The sequence below is a fragment of the Narcine bancroftii genome, chromosome 4 (assembly GCF_036971445.1).
Source record: "Narcine bancroftii isolate sNarBan1 chromosome 4, sNarBan1.hap1, whole genome shotgun sequence".
NCBI classification, from domain to species: domain Eukaryota; kingdom Metazoa; phylum Chordata; class Chondrichthyes; order Torpediniformes; family Narcinidae; genus Narcine; species Narcine bancroftii.
The window spans coordinates 200,563,515-200,578,065 of record NC_091472.1 but is presented as its reverse complement, the minus strand read 5'-3'; the positions used below and the strand labels follow the sequence as shown (position 1 = coordinate 200,578,065).

At 51.3% G+C, this 14,551-nt stretch overlaps 1 protein-coding gene across 3 annotated transcripts in view; it reads right to left on the bottom strand.

Annotated features, from left to right (window-relative positions):
- Window positions 1-14,551, bottom strand: part of slc5a1 (solute carrier family 5 member 1) — a 74,342-nt gene that overhangs the window by 37,185 nt on the left and 22,606 nt on the right. For all 3 annotated transcript variants that reach the window (XM_069933621.1, XM_069933619.1, XM_069933620.1), the window contains exons 6-10: window positions 12,439-12,544; window positions 9,860-9,940; window positions 8,675-8,895; window positions 2,376-2,511; window positions 46-153 (exon numbers count right to left, since the gene is read on the bottom strand). In XM_069933621.1, the coding sequence (XP_069789722.1) occupies window positions 46-153; window positions 2,376-2,511; window positions 8,675-8,895; window positions 9,860-9,940; window positions 12,439-12,544 (652 nt within the window). The remainder of the gene's footprint in view (window positions 1-45; window positions 154-2,375; window positions 2,512-8,674; window positions 8,896-9,859; window positions 9,941-12,438; window positions 12,545-14,551) is intronic.

Genomic DNA, 14,551 nt, shown 5'->3' with positions numbered 1-14,551 from the left:
GCCAAGGTGCCAAATGTTTCCATGTGGTTTCCATCTCATACTTACCCGCTGGCATCAGCTTTACCACCAGTGTGGGATAGGCTATGTTGCTGCAACCAACCTCAGTGTCACAGTACTCCTTGCAAAGGCTGGGCACCACACAGCCAATGACGTCTGGCAGGAGACAACAAAGATGCCGCTGTTACCTTTCAGCAATCTGAACCGCTCATTGTCCCCCCTTTCACGACCCCAGAATTTCAGTTTTATCGCCGCTAAGTGCAGGAAGGCCGTCCCAACAGAAAGGCGAACTTGCAGGTTGAGTCGGTAGTAAAGAAGGCAAACGTAATGTTAGCATTCATTTCGAGAGGACTAGAATTGTATGGGCAAGATGTGGGCTGGACAGGCTAGGAGAGTGGGCAAATGCACCGCAATGTAGACAAATTTGAGGTTCGAGGACTAACAGGCTGACAGATTATCAAATGAATAGGATAAGGGGAACATGCAATCAGACCCAGGATCCTGGTGCATCAGGCGATGAAGATTGGATTTAGGCACAGCAGGTGGTGAAGAAAGCCAATGGCACACTGGGCTTCACTGGGGGAGGTTTTGAATATAGAAGCAGGGAGGTCTGACTGCAGTTCTGACTGCCGAGCTAAGGGCACACCTGGATTATTGTGTACAGTTTTGACCTGAGGAAGGACATACTTGTTTGTGATTGAGGGAGTGCAGAGAAGCTTCACCAGACTGCCTCCTGGGATGGCAGGGCCGAAGTACGATGAAGGACTGGCCAGAACGAGGTTAAACTCACTAGGATCCAGAAGCATGAGGTTGGGGGGGGGGGTGGGGGGAAGGAACAGGACACCTCAATGAGATGAACAAAATTCGATAGGGCCCGACAGATTAGATGCAGGACGAATGCTCCCAATATGGCGCAGGTCCAGGATGTGGGGTTTGCTATCTAACGATCAGGGGGAAGCCATTCAGGACTGAGACAAGGAGAAACTCCATCACTCAGGGGGTTGCGAGCCTGTGGAACACCCTGCCACAGAAAGCTGATGAGGCCCGATCATTAACATGTTCAGCAGGGAGTTGGATGAAGCCCGATTAGCCGATGGCATGGATAGAAAGCTGAAATGAGGGACTGAGGTCACATAAGCAGCCACGATCATATTGGATGGAGAAGCAGATTGAGGGACTGAATGGCCTTCATTTGAAATTCGTGAAATGACATAATACTTAATCTTTTGATGTGACCAGACACTTTTTGGGATTGGGAATTTTTCGGATAATAGAATAATAGTAACAGCAGTAAGATAAATAATAGCACTGATTTCAGATTCACGCTAAACAAAGATACACTTCAACTAGAAGGGCCTCTGGATGGTGAGGGAGGCGCCGGATGGAGGGGTGGTGGCAGAATTGGATGGGGAGTTGTGGAGGACCGGCGGTGGCAGTTGGAAGGTGTTGGGGACTGACGACAGTCCGCATTGAAGAAGTCGTCTTGGGCTTTCGGGCAGGAATGGGACCCTTGGGCTCCCGGGCAGGAGCAAGGACCATCGGGCTCCCGGGAAGGAGAGGGGACCTCTGGCTCCCGGGAAGGAGCGGGGACCATCGGGCATCCGGGCAGGAGCGGGGACCTCGGACACCCAGGCAGGAGCAGGGACCATCGGGCCCCCAGGAAGGAGTGGGGACCTTGGGCCCCCGGGCAGGAGTGGGGACCTCGAGCCCCCGGGCAGGAGCGGGGACCTCTGACCCCTGGGCAGGAGCGGGGACCTCGAGCTCCGGGCAGGAGCGGGGACCTTGGCCCCCGGGCAAGAGCGGGGACCTCGGGCCCCCAGGCAAGAGCGGGGACCTCGGGCTCCCGGCATGCCTGAATGCTAGGAGCTCTGAGACGCTGGATGGGGATGGCCTAGCCGCACGACTAGTTACAACCGGAGGGGCAACGGGCAGGGTGGAATGTGAAAACGGGGTGACTTGCAAGGCCGTCCTCCTACCCCTGAGGCCCAAAGGCTGCTCCGTTGACTACTGGCAAGAGGCCCTCCATGCCATTAGGTCTTTCTTGTGCAAGGCTACTAATCAAATTCCTCACAACACCTTTTCTCATTCCCCAGGAAATCAGCAACTGGTGTCTCCCTCCAAGCTTGGCTTCACATCTCTGGGACTGGTGCTCCTCTCCAAACACATGCAGGCCCACAAGTCTGACCCACTGGTCGAGCAATCAGCTGACCTGAATAGATACCTAAGGGGTGGACTCCTCCTGGCCAGGTGTCAATCGGCCAACCTGAGCCAGTCACACAGGGAACCACCGAGACTGGAACTGGTGTTCAAACTTTCAGTGGAATAAAGCCTGTTGATTTCAGTGCTTGCCTGCTGCTACCCCAGCACACCACACCTACCTGTGTACAGAATCCGGCTGATCATCCCGGGGAACACCATGAGGTACATGGGCAGAAGCTTGAGATAACCACAGAGAATGCAGCCGGCCTTCACGTGGCTCATGTTTTTGGCAGAGAGGCACCGCTGGACGATGACCTGTGAGGGGAGAAGAAACGCCAGGTCTCAGAGCTGTTGCTGTAAAGATGCCACCTCAGCTGCGACAGGCTAGCAGGATGCAGTTTCCGGTCTCCTCCAGTGGGCCGCAGTTTACCCATACAATGACGTTGGCTACCCCATGGGTCGAAGGCAGCAAGTACCTTTCCTCAGAGCATCCAGGAAGTGTTGGTGTTTCCAGTGCTGCGTCACACCTGAGGGTAGGATGTTCGGTGAGGTTGCCATGGTTACCTCAGCTCCTGCACTGGATGCTCCCTTACTCCCTTACCTTTGTCTCTTTGAGAGCTTTGTGCTTGGAGGGCAATGCCAACACTTCTCAACAAAGTTTGCCCTTAACAAGAGCTTCCCCCCTCTTTCCCCCTGTTGTATGTGGAGGAGAAATGGCCTTTCTGCCTAATGCTGGTGGCCACGTGGCCTCCCCACCTGTGTGCTCCTTGTCAAAGTTACAGTGTGCAGGTGGGAAGCCAGTTAAGATTAGGCTCCGGCCACTGGTCAGTGCACACCTTGCCATTGGCTGGTTCAAATCACCTAGCATCCCTATTGGCTAGATCCTTGTATTTAGCACCAGCACAGAGGACACTCGCTCTCTCTGCCTCGTGATGATCGCCTCAGACACCGCTCCATGCCAAGTCACTATTGCAGACATCATTTGGAAAGGTTGTAAGTAAGGTGCACACTGCACTGAAGCTGAGTCGTGATAGTTCTGTGACAGAGTATATAGATATGTTTTTGGGAGATAAATTGGGAAAGGTTTGTTAGAGTAGGTCACATTCAAACACTTTAAAACAGATTTGAAATTTGAAACACTGGAGCTCTGCTAATGCAAGACATATTGGGGCCTCACAGTATGGAATTGCTCAGATTCACCAGCCAGTGTCTCACCATTGGCCTGTCCCCTTGAGCTCTGAAGGAGATGGTTCACACCAGCCGTTCTCAATGGGGACCCAGCGGTCCCCTCTGAGGGCCTCAGTACATTTAAGTAAAAGCCTCATTTTCTTTTCGCCTCATGCAACATAAATACTTTTAATGTTTATTGTGTCGTCGGTGGGAGAGAAGTCCGGAAGAAACCAATGAAACTTGACTGCTTCACAGCAAAGGGGGCCCATCAACTTTGAGCAGAGCCCTAAGATGAACATAGCAAAAAAAAAGGTTGAGAATGTCAGGTCTAGACGAGGGAAGAAAGGTCTGACCCAAGAACATTGGAGTTGGCCATCTGCCCCGTCGTTAATCTGGATTCAGCTCCATAACCCTAAAATCTAACTGTGTCTTAAATACATGGAACGAGTCGGCCTTCACTGCTTCTCTGGGCAGAGAATTCCACAGGTTCACCACCTACTGTGAAAGGCAGTCCCTCCTCATCTCTGATTGTAACCCAATTCCCCCAAATCTCATTGTGTGAAGAAGATTTTACCCATGGGATGGTGTTGGCCGCCCAACACGTTGAAGGCTACAAATGGCTTTTTTTAAAAAGAGTCTCCAGGAAGTATTGGTGTTTCCGGTGCTGCGTCACACCTGAGGATGGGATGTTCGGCCAGGTGGCCATGATTACCTCTGCTCCAGTGCAGGATGCTCCGTTACTTCAAAGCCCTTTGTCTCTTTGAAAGCTTTGTGCTTGGAGAGCAGCGTAAACACTTCTCAACGAAGTTTGCCCTTAACAAGAGCTTCCCCCTCTTTCCTCCCCACTTTATCTACTTGATTCCACCCATTCCTTCTTCAGTCTTGATAAAGGATCCTGACACGAGGACTTGACTGAATGTTTCTGCCACAGATGTTGCCTGACCTACCCTCAAATCTCTCATGCACAAACACGTGGATTAATTCGATACCCTGGACTGGGTTGACATGGTGCAAGTAGAACCATAGAACACTACAGCACAGAAACAGGCCCCTTCGGCCCTTGCCGAATCATTTATTTTCCTAGTTCATCATCCTCCATACCTCTCCCATCCACGGACCTGTCCAAATTCTTCTTAAATGGTAACAATGAGCCTTGATTCACCACCTCAGCTGGCAGCTCGTTCCACACCCCCACCCCTCTCTGTGTGAAGAAGTTCCCCCTTCACCCAGGTCTTCTGGTTTCTAACTCACCTACCCTCAGTGGAAAAAGCCTATCTACATTTACTCTGTCTATCCCCCTCATAATATTAAACACCTCTATCAAATCTCCCCTCATTCTTCTACCCTCCAGGGAATAAAGTCCTAACCTGTTTAAAGTCCTACCCTGTGACTCATTTCTTGAATTCCAGGCAACATCCTAGTAAATCTCTGCACTCTTTCTATCTTATTGATATATTTCCTGTAGTTAGGTGACCAAAACTGCACGCAATACTCCAAATTCAGCCCCACCAATGTCTTATATAACTTTACCATAACATCCTAGCTCCTGTACTCAATACTTTGATTTATGAAGGTCAATATGCAAAAAGCTCTCTTTACAACCCTATCTTCCTGTGACTCCACTTTCAGGGAATTATTCCCAGATCCCTCTGTTCTACCGCACTCCTCAATGCCCGACCATTTACCGTGTATGACCTTTCTTGGTTTGTCCTTCCAAAATGCAATCACTTCACACTTGTCTGCATTAAATTCCATCTGCCAGTTGGCAGCCCATTTTTCCCAGCTGGTCCAGATCCCTCTGCAAGCTTTGAAAACCTTTCTCACTCTCCACAATGCCTCCAATCTGAGATGAGAGGGCAAAGAGGAGAGGAACCTCTCGAACGGGAACCATGGCCGGCTCTTCAGATCCAGCAGCATGCAAACTCACAAGGCCGGCCCCACCAACTGGACTACCGGTGATCTCCAGGCACTGGACTTGGAGAATGAGGGGGACCGGCAGGCGGCTACAAAGAGCTCAGAGCACACAGCACAGGAACAGGCCCTTCTGCTCAGAAAGTGCATGGTAGTCATGGAGACAAATTAAACTGAATCTTTTCTGACTGCCCACGATCCCTATCTCTCCACTCCATCCAGTCATGTGCCGAGCTAAAAGCCTTTTAAATGCCTCTCTTGCATCTGCTTCCACCATGGCCCCGGTAGCCAGGCACCCACCAAGCTCCTTTAAACTTCTCCTCTCCCTCCCACCACCCCCATTTTAAACACATGTCCTCTAGTGTTTGATATTTCTAATGCTGGGCATAAAAGAGTGTCTGTTGACCTTATTTATGCTTCTCATAATTTTATAAACTTCTATCAGCCTCCAAACCTCCCGAGGGATCCAACCAAGTTTGTCCTAATGAGGTGGGCGGGGGGGGGGCCCACTCAGACCTTCAAACCTGTTCCCCCACTTAACCGTGTAACAATGACAGTATGGAAACAGGCCATCTCGGCCCCTCTAGTCCTCACCAATTTAACTGATCTCCTCTCGTCCCACCTACCCGCTGGCTGACAATAACCCACCAACCCCCTCACATCCATGCACTCATCCAACCTCCTCTTAAATGACAAAATTGACCCTGCTGCAACCACCTCTTCCGGAAGGTCATTCCACTCATCCCCACTCTCTGAGTAAAGAAGCTCCCTCTCATGTTACTTCTCAACTTTTGCCCCCTAACCCTTAACTTATGAGCCCTCATTCCATTCTCACCTACCCTCAAGGGGAAGAGCCTATTCACATCTACTCTATCTATCCCCCTCATAATTTTAAATACTTCTATCAAATCCCCCCTCAACCTTCTACGCTCCAGTGAATAAAGACCCAGTCTACTCAATCTTTCTTTGTATTCTAGATACTGGAATCCAGGCAACATTTTAGTAAATTTTCTCTGCACCCTCTCTACCTTATTGATATCCTTCCTATAATTTGTGGACCAGAACTGTACACAATATTCCAAATTTGGCCTCACCAAAGCCTTGAACAGTCTCAACTTCATCTCCCAGCTCCTATATTCTTTGGTTTGATTTATAAAGCCAGCAGACCATAAGCCTTCTTCACCACCCTATGTACTTGGGAATCCTCTTTCAAAGAACGATGAACCATTATTCCAGGATTCCTCTGTTCCCCTGCATTCCTCAATGGCTGATCTGACTGGAACTCCACTGTCTTGTCTCACCCCCCAATACCCCATCGCCCCTCCCCACTCCACTCACTAAGTATCTATTTACCTTGGCCTGAAAATATTCAGCCACAGTTCCAGAGAGAGTGTAGCGGCTAGCGCCACCCTATTATAGCGCCAGCAGCCCAGGCTCAAATCCTGCGTGGTCTGTAAGGAAGGCATACCAGGTCTGTATGGGGTTGTCGGTTAATGTGGGCGCCATTGGTTTAAATAGGTGGTGGGTGTATGGAACGAGGTGGTTGAGGCAATACTCTTGCAATGTTTAAGAAACATTTGGATGGATAGGATGGGTTTAGATGGGCCAAAGGCAGTGGGATGAATGTGGGTCAGCATGGGCAAGTTGGGCCTAAAGGCCTGTTTCCACGCTGTGTGATTCAATGAATGGGAGACCCTTTCTTTTTGGACAGTCACCTTGACTTCCAGATTATCCCTCTTCCTCTCCACACTTCTCCTGATATGGGACCTTGAGCAATACAATCAAGCCCCCTCTCATTTTCTAACTGCCCTCTTCCAGCCCGTCCTGCCCAGCTTCGTATGGATAAGGTGACCCCGACTCTTTAATCAAAAGGTTGCTCTTTTCAGCTATCAATCTGGTCAACCTTCCCTCAGCCCTTTCCGAGGTCTTTAGACCCTTTCTTGAACGGGTGGACCTATTCTGTGGGAGACACAAGAGACTGCAAAAAGCTGGGATCTTTGGAGGAACTCAGGATCAAGCAGCATCCGCGGAGGGAGAAGGAGAATTGGCGCTGCAGGTCAAGACCCCTTAATGTCTCCACACACGCACACGCACACATGAGGGTTTATTGTCATACATCGAAGTACAATGCCTGGATGCACTGTAATTCCCATTTGCTGCAGCCTAATAAGTATGTAAGGTACAGCCGCAATGATAAATTAAATTACGACCAATCCCAGGACAGAAAACAAGATGATAAATATCATAAATAGATAAATGAAGGTTCACAGCCACAGAGAATATCTGAGATGGGGCAGTGCTGTTGATCAGTTTTCCATTCCTCAACTTCCCACACTGGGATCTTGTGGCTTTTTGGAAAATATGACCATTTCTAAATACAGGGATACTTTGTATAACACAGTTGATGTGTTCCAGAGAAGTTCAGTGTTATGGAAAACCGTACTGTTACAATGCACTTTAATGTAATACGTTCCAATCCTATAATTATTTATTCTTTTACCTGGAACGCTTATGCAAACACATGGATAAGATATTTAAAAGGGTTATATAAAATGGAAAAATTACATAGTTTATTAAAGAAAATATTTGTCTAATGCACTAATGTACTTTGCACTTCTTTACTTTGAACTCCCCCCGCCTGTCTCTGGCAAACTCAGCCCGCAATGCTCATCATGTGTGATCCATCAGGTGAGGAGGGGGTGGGGTTGAAGACAGTCTCTGGGCTGCGAAGACGCAGAGCCAGGTGATCGTCGAACGCCTGCCTTTAGTTTTGTTTGACATTTGCCTGAAGTTTCGAGATGACATCATGGTGACTGCCCGGGACGATAACTGCTCAGGATGGTAATTACCCGGGACGGTGACTGCCCGGGACGGCGACTGCCCGGGATGGCGACTGCCTGGGACAGTGACGTCTGGGGATGGTGACTGGCCAGGACGGGACCACTCGGAGCAGCGACCACGTTATATCAAAACCTGTGCTGTTCAAAACCGTGTTATGCCTGTACCTATTACCATTCACTCCTTCCCCTGGTCTCTCTCTTCTCTTACTCCTCTGTCTCCTTTCCTCCAACTCTCCACCCCCTTCTCTTCCCTCCTATCAGAGAGCTACCTTTCTTCATCCTCTGCCCTCTCTCCCCATCACTTCTCAGCTCTTTTCTCATCTGCCCCCTTGCCTATATCCACTGGTGTACCTCTTTCCTGCTGGCCTGTGCTCTCGCCCCTGCCTCTTCATTCAGGAGCCCGTACGTCGCATTCAGCCCCGGCAACTGCAGACTTCCTGGTTTGACTGAAGGGTATCACTGCCCCCTATTTTGTTCGCATGTTGGCCCAGAGTGGGGATTTCTACAAAATGCATCCGCAAGAAGGACGGTTCCTGGAGACGGCAGGATTGACCTACCTGGTCGGTGCACCAGTACCAGATCGCTAGGATGCTCAGGCCGAAGATTAGACCCGGCCAGGGCAGGTCGGCTGTCAGCGGGTCTCGGAGCAGGTGGAAGGAGTCTGCCCGGGGCGTGTAGCACTCGGCGCTAATGTTCAGGACCGGGTCAGTGGTTTGGCTTGTGATCGCGTTCATGTACTTCCCCTTCATCGCTTCATAGCCCCCCACCTCGTTGAATGCTGCAAGATAAAATGTCTGACCTTGGTCCCCTGGAAGCACTAACGTGGGGCGGCCACAGTTAGCACTGCATTATCACAGTGCCAGCAGCCTGGGTTCAAATCCCCCACTGGCCGTGGGGAGTTTGTCCATTCTCCCTTTACCCATGAGGGTTTCCTCCAGGCGTCTTCCCACACTCCAAAGACATGCGGGCTTAGTAGGTTCATTGGTCACCTGGGTGGCGTGGGTTCGTGGGCCGGAGGGCCTGTTACCGCGCAGTGCGTCTAAATTTAAATCAGTTAGTGGAAATAACCTAGGAATTACATTTCTGGGTGGAGTGGTGAATGACTGACCTTCCAACCTGCCCCTTATGGGGAGAGACCACCCCTCTCTCCCGTGACCATTAAAGCGCCCTTTAGCCCCTCTCGTCTGTATAGGCCCTAGGGCACCGATTCTCACTCACCCCCTCTTTGTTCTCTTGGCGTATGGAGGCCCTGTCCAGGCTAATGTTAGCGACTGGGCTTTAATTCGGCGAGGTCAGAGCAACCCTGCTTTGGTGGCGGCCAATCGGACACCGTCAGCAGGAAGCCACTTTCCACCTGGCGCCAGGCCATGCCCTTGTCTGTGCTCTTCCTTCCCCGGGAACCTGTTGAGAGATTCCCCCCCACCTGCCGCTCCCCCACCCTATTAATTACCCACTGCCAATGTGCGTTCTGCTGCTTCTTGAGCCCGTTTATCGAGGATTTAAAATCAGACCTGCAGGCTTGGATGGGCAACTAGGTGGCTAGCATGGATGTGATGGTCTGAAGGTCCCTTTCTCCACTCTGTGACACTCTCTCAGCTCACCACCAAGGTTGAGCAAAGTGCTAACGCCCCCTCGCTCTGAGACTGAAGTACGTTGAGCAGTACGGGACTGTGGCGGGGCATTGCGAAAGGACGAGGATACACACCAAAGCAAGCGAGGTGGAGTTGGGGGGAGTTACTTACCAAATCCCATGAGAATGAAGGATCCCACCACCATGATGATGGTCTGCAATGTGTCGGTGTAGATCACGGCGGCCAATCCACCTGCCAGCAACGCACAAGAACGGTCAGTCAAGCGTGCAGAGAGCAAGGCACGGCGGCAGTGAGCGCTGGCCACAGCCACACGAAGGCAAGCCCACGCTGGGCTAACCCAGGTGGCGCTGGAGGCAAATTGAACTGAAATTCCTTACACAAGAGCATAAGGAACCTGTACCTCCAACAAGATCAGGGTAGTAATGGTGGATCAACCCCCCCCCCCCCCACCCAATTTTCAAATTGAGGGAACAACACCTTACAACAGCCAGATGGCATTAAGCTCAGCTTCTCCAGTTTCCATTAATCCTCTGTAATGGAAGATTTAAACCGTGTTTTTTAACTTTTGCAGCCTTTGCTTCTGCAAGGCTGAGAACCTGCTTGTTTTTTAGAATCAGCAGACATAAGCTCAATTCCACTGAGGGGCCAGAGATGCTGTTATCTGACGAAAGGACATCTGTGTACCAAGAACATTTAATCCTTCTGCTTGTTATAAGTTATGGTCCCGCTGCTGAAGTTTGAGATTCTCCAAGAGGTGGCATCATCTCTCAGCAAGAAGAAGAACTTCTAGAGTCCAGCTAACATCCCGGTCGAGGGAGGTGGAGAAGCTGCTACCAGCACCCTGATAACCTACTACAAGTGTGCAGTCATTGCCTCACTTCGGCAGTTGGGACCAGTCCAGGCGTTGATAAATATAGTTGGGAAGGGCTAGCATATTGTAGTTTGATATCAGCTTTTGAATTTGTAATAAACATTTGTATAAACTGAACTGCTCTTGGTGTGTGTGTCTATTTTCTTTCGGTAGCTCAAACACTGTGACCAATCTAAAACTAACAAAGTGAGAGGTACAAGTTTACCCAGGACACCCTCTCTCCCTCTCCTCTTTCTCTGTCCCCCTCTCTCTCCTATCCTCAAGCGCCCCATGACCTTTTGTTCTCTTCTGCCACCCCCTCTTTCATCACCTCAGCTTTTTTCCTCTTCCACCTTCCTGCCTCTTTACCTGCTGGCCTGCGCTCCTCTCCTCTCCTCCCCCACCTTTTCTATTTGGGCTCCTGCTCTTTATGCTTATAGCTGACCAAGAGGGCCAAACCATTGGTTACCCTACATTTCCTAGGGATACTGTGTGACCTGCTGAGTTTCTCCAGCACATTTATGTACTGCTCTACGGTGTGTTCATGGCTGTGTGCTCAAAGCTGTGTTTTGTGTGCCCCCCCAGGCAGGGCGAGTACAGCAGGGAAGCGCGGTAATCATTGTTAAAAAGTACATGGTATTAGTTTTCCCCGAGGAGAGATTGGCCAAACTTGGGGCGGCCTAGTTGGCGTAATGGTTACCGCCCCCGTGATTTAAGTTTGAATTCCGCACCGTCCGCGAGGAGCTTGCATGCTCTCCCCGTGCCTGCGCGTATTTTTTCCGGGGGCTCCGGTTTCCTCCCACCCTTCGAAAGCTATGGGGGGGTGGAGGGGGGTGTAAATTGGGCGGCAGGGACTCGTGGGCCAAAATGGCCCATTACCCGGCTGTACGTCTAAATTAAAAACGTTAAAAATTTAACTCAGGCTGTTTGTTTTTTGTTGTGTTGGAGGCTGAAAGGAGACCTGCTAGAGGGTTATAAAGTTCCCAGAATGAGGGGAGTCAGAATCCTTTTCCCAGGCCAAGCATTGGTTTAAGATGAGCTGGGGGGTTCCTGGAGGCCGATGTTAATGCCATCTGGTTGGAGACGGCCCAGACAGAATATTAGGTGTTGTTCAACCAATCTGAGATGGACTCAGCTCGGCAGCGCATGGGGCCATGGACAGACATGTCAGGGCGAGAATGGGGTTGGGGAGGTGGTGGAATTGAAAGTGTTGGCCACTGGCAATTCCCCGGCTTCAAAGGAACAATCTCCCAGTCCGGAGATGAGATCACATCGGGAGTATTGGATGCAGTCCCTGTAGATTTACAAGCGTCGCTTCCCTTGGCTTGGTGTCCTGAACGGTGGTGAGGGAGGAGATGTGGCCACGGGGTTGGGCGGGGGAGCAAGGGGTGGGGGGGTAAGTGGTGGGAAGTGATGAGTAGGCGAGGGAGTCCTGGAGAGCACAGTTCCTGTGGAAAGCAGGAGGTGGGGGGAGGAGGAGGGAAGTTGGGCCTGATGATGGGAGTGGGCGGGGGGATCGCGCTGTCGGTGGCGGAAATTGCGGAGAATCGGAACTTGGAGATATAGGCCAGCGGGGTGGGAGGTGAGGACAAGGGGGGGGGAATCCCCAACCTTGGAGAGGGCGGGGAATAGAGGAGATGGGGGTGAGGGCCAAGCTAACGGCCACGATTTCAGAAGAAGGAGGACATCTCGGATATTCTGGCAAGGGAAGGCCTCATTCTGAGGGCAAATGCAACGGATTGAGAGCTAACAACAGAATCCTCCGAGGAGACAGGGTGGGGAGAGAGACGTCACTGTGGGAGGTGGTGGGTTAATTAAACTGCAGACCCCTTTTACAACGGGTTATGGGCACAATACATGAATGAAGGGTCAGCTTTACCTGTCACAGTGTAGAGGGCAGTGATGGACAGGAGTATCACTACGGCGACGTACAGGTTCAACCCCAAGGCCTCGCGGATGAAGATAGCTCCTGAAAACATGTCAGCCTGAAAGAGTTAGCAGATCCACACTCAACACAGGATCCACTTCCTCGCAAACCTTGCACCTGGGACTGCCCCCCCCCCCCCCCCCCCGCCCCGATTCCAGCAGGAACACCGTCACAGAAGGAGATATTACAGGGGGGAAGGCCCTTCGGATCACCATCCCCGTTCCCCGCTGACCACCCATTGACGCGGGGCCTATTCTGGTCCAGTTCTATTCTCCTGATAATTATATCAACTCTTTCAAGCTTCTCCCACTCAACTTCGCCCTGTAGATGTGGAGCTGCCAGTTTACCCACTAACCAACACGTCTGGCACATGGCAAGAAGCCATACCACTTGGGGGCCGGGGAGGGTAAGCCCCCGGTCACAGGGAGAGGGTGCAAACTCGTCACAGACAGCGCCGGAGGCCGGCATTGAACTCGGTGTCACTGGCAGCTGTGAAGCAGCAGTTCTACCCTCTGTGCCACTCTGCTGCCCCAACGTACCCACACGGGATGCTTAACTGGCTGGGCCCCTCGTCAAGGGGATTGGATAAACCGGTCCACAGAAGCAACAACAACACTTCATTCAGGTGGCAGCTTTAATGCAGCTCTCTGCTGCAGCGGAAGGAGTAATGGAGTGGGTGAGCAAAAGTTCTGATGGATGCATGAGGGGTGGAGAGATGAGACCTAGCGATGGTGCCAGTGTTAGATTCAAGCCTGGACACTATGTTAGAATAGAGTTGGGGAAGATCCAACCCGGGCATACACGGCTGCTGGGGGAACCTGGTTCATGGAGCAGAAAGTTAGTAGCTTCTGGGGATCCTCGTTGAGTATGGGAGCTGGCTTCAATGTAACAGCTCTGGAGGTCTTGGTGACCATATTGGATATGGGAGGGTGTAGGAGGGAGGTCCTCTGCATCTGGAGAAGGCATCCCATGAGGTACACACGAACAGGATGGACGGATCTCTGGGAGTAAAGCCCCAAGGATGTTTACCATATTTAGGCATGTAAAATCGGACTCCCCCCCCCCCCCCCATTTTTGGCCCTGCCTGCCCAAGCTCCCAACACCTGACCACAAACTCTCGCCCAGGCCTCCCCTGCCCACCCATCCGTGCTCCCAATGCTACGACAGTGGACTCTTCCCCGGGCCCAGGCCGCCTGCCAGACCGAGCTCCCAACCACGGACCTATTACCCAGTCCTGGCTGCCCTCCCATCCAAGCTCACGGCACCCCAAACAACGCAAGTACCTACCACGGTTAAAAGTACTATGTGTGTAACAGTCGACCCCTTAAATCTTACCCTAAAAATTGGTCCCCAAAATCTGCCTATTACATGAGTATATTCGGTACTTCTTTTGGCACATGGTCTTTGTTGCCAAGACCCCAGTGTTTATGATCAGAGGTGAGAAGGCGGGGGTGAAGGAAGCCATGTGGAACCACTGCAGCCATTGCAGCTGGGACGGAGTTCCAGGGTCCGGTCGATGCTGGAAGAGAGATAAATGTCCTACTCTGCATAGACCCGGGCCATCTGCGAAGAGTTTGCACGTTCTCCCCGTGACTGCAAGGATTTCCCAGTTTCCTCCCATGTTTCAAAGACGCATGGGTTTGGTGGGTTAATTGGTCACATGGGTGTATCTGGGGGGCGGAGTTTGGGGGGGGGGGGCTTGTGGGCCAGAAGGGCCTGCTACTGCGCTGCATGCCTAAATTAAATTTTAATTTAAAAAATATGCCCTGTCCTTCGAGATAATGGATGACCAGAATGAAGGCTTCATGGAGCCACAGAAGTACTTCCCTTTGAACCCAATCAGCATTTGGAGGGGTGTTGTGGGCCATTCAGCCCTTCTAGCCTGCCCCACCATCCAATACAATCACAGCTGATCATTGACCAGGTCAAACAGCATACATTACGTAGCAAAGATCAAGATTACATATTTCAGGCTTCTGCCCTTTGTCAGGGTAAGGGTAAAATGTAGCAGGGAGAGGGGGCAGGGGAGGAGCACAAGGCCCACGGGCTGGAGGTAACAGGTGGA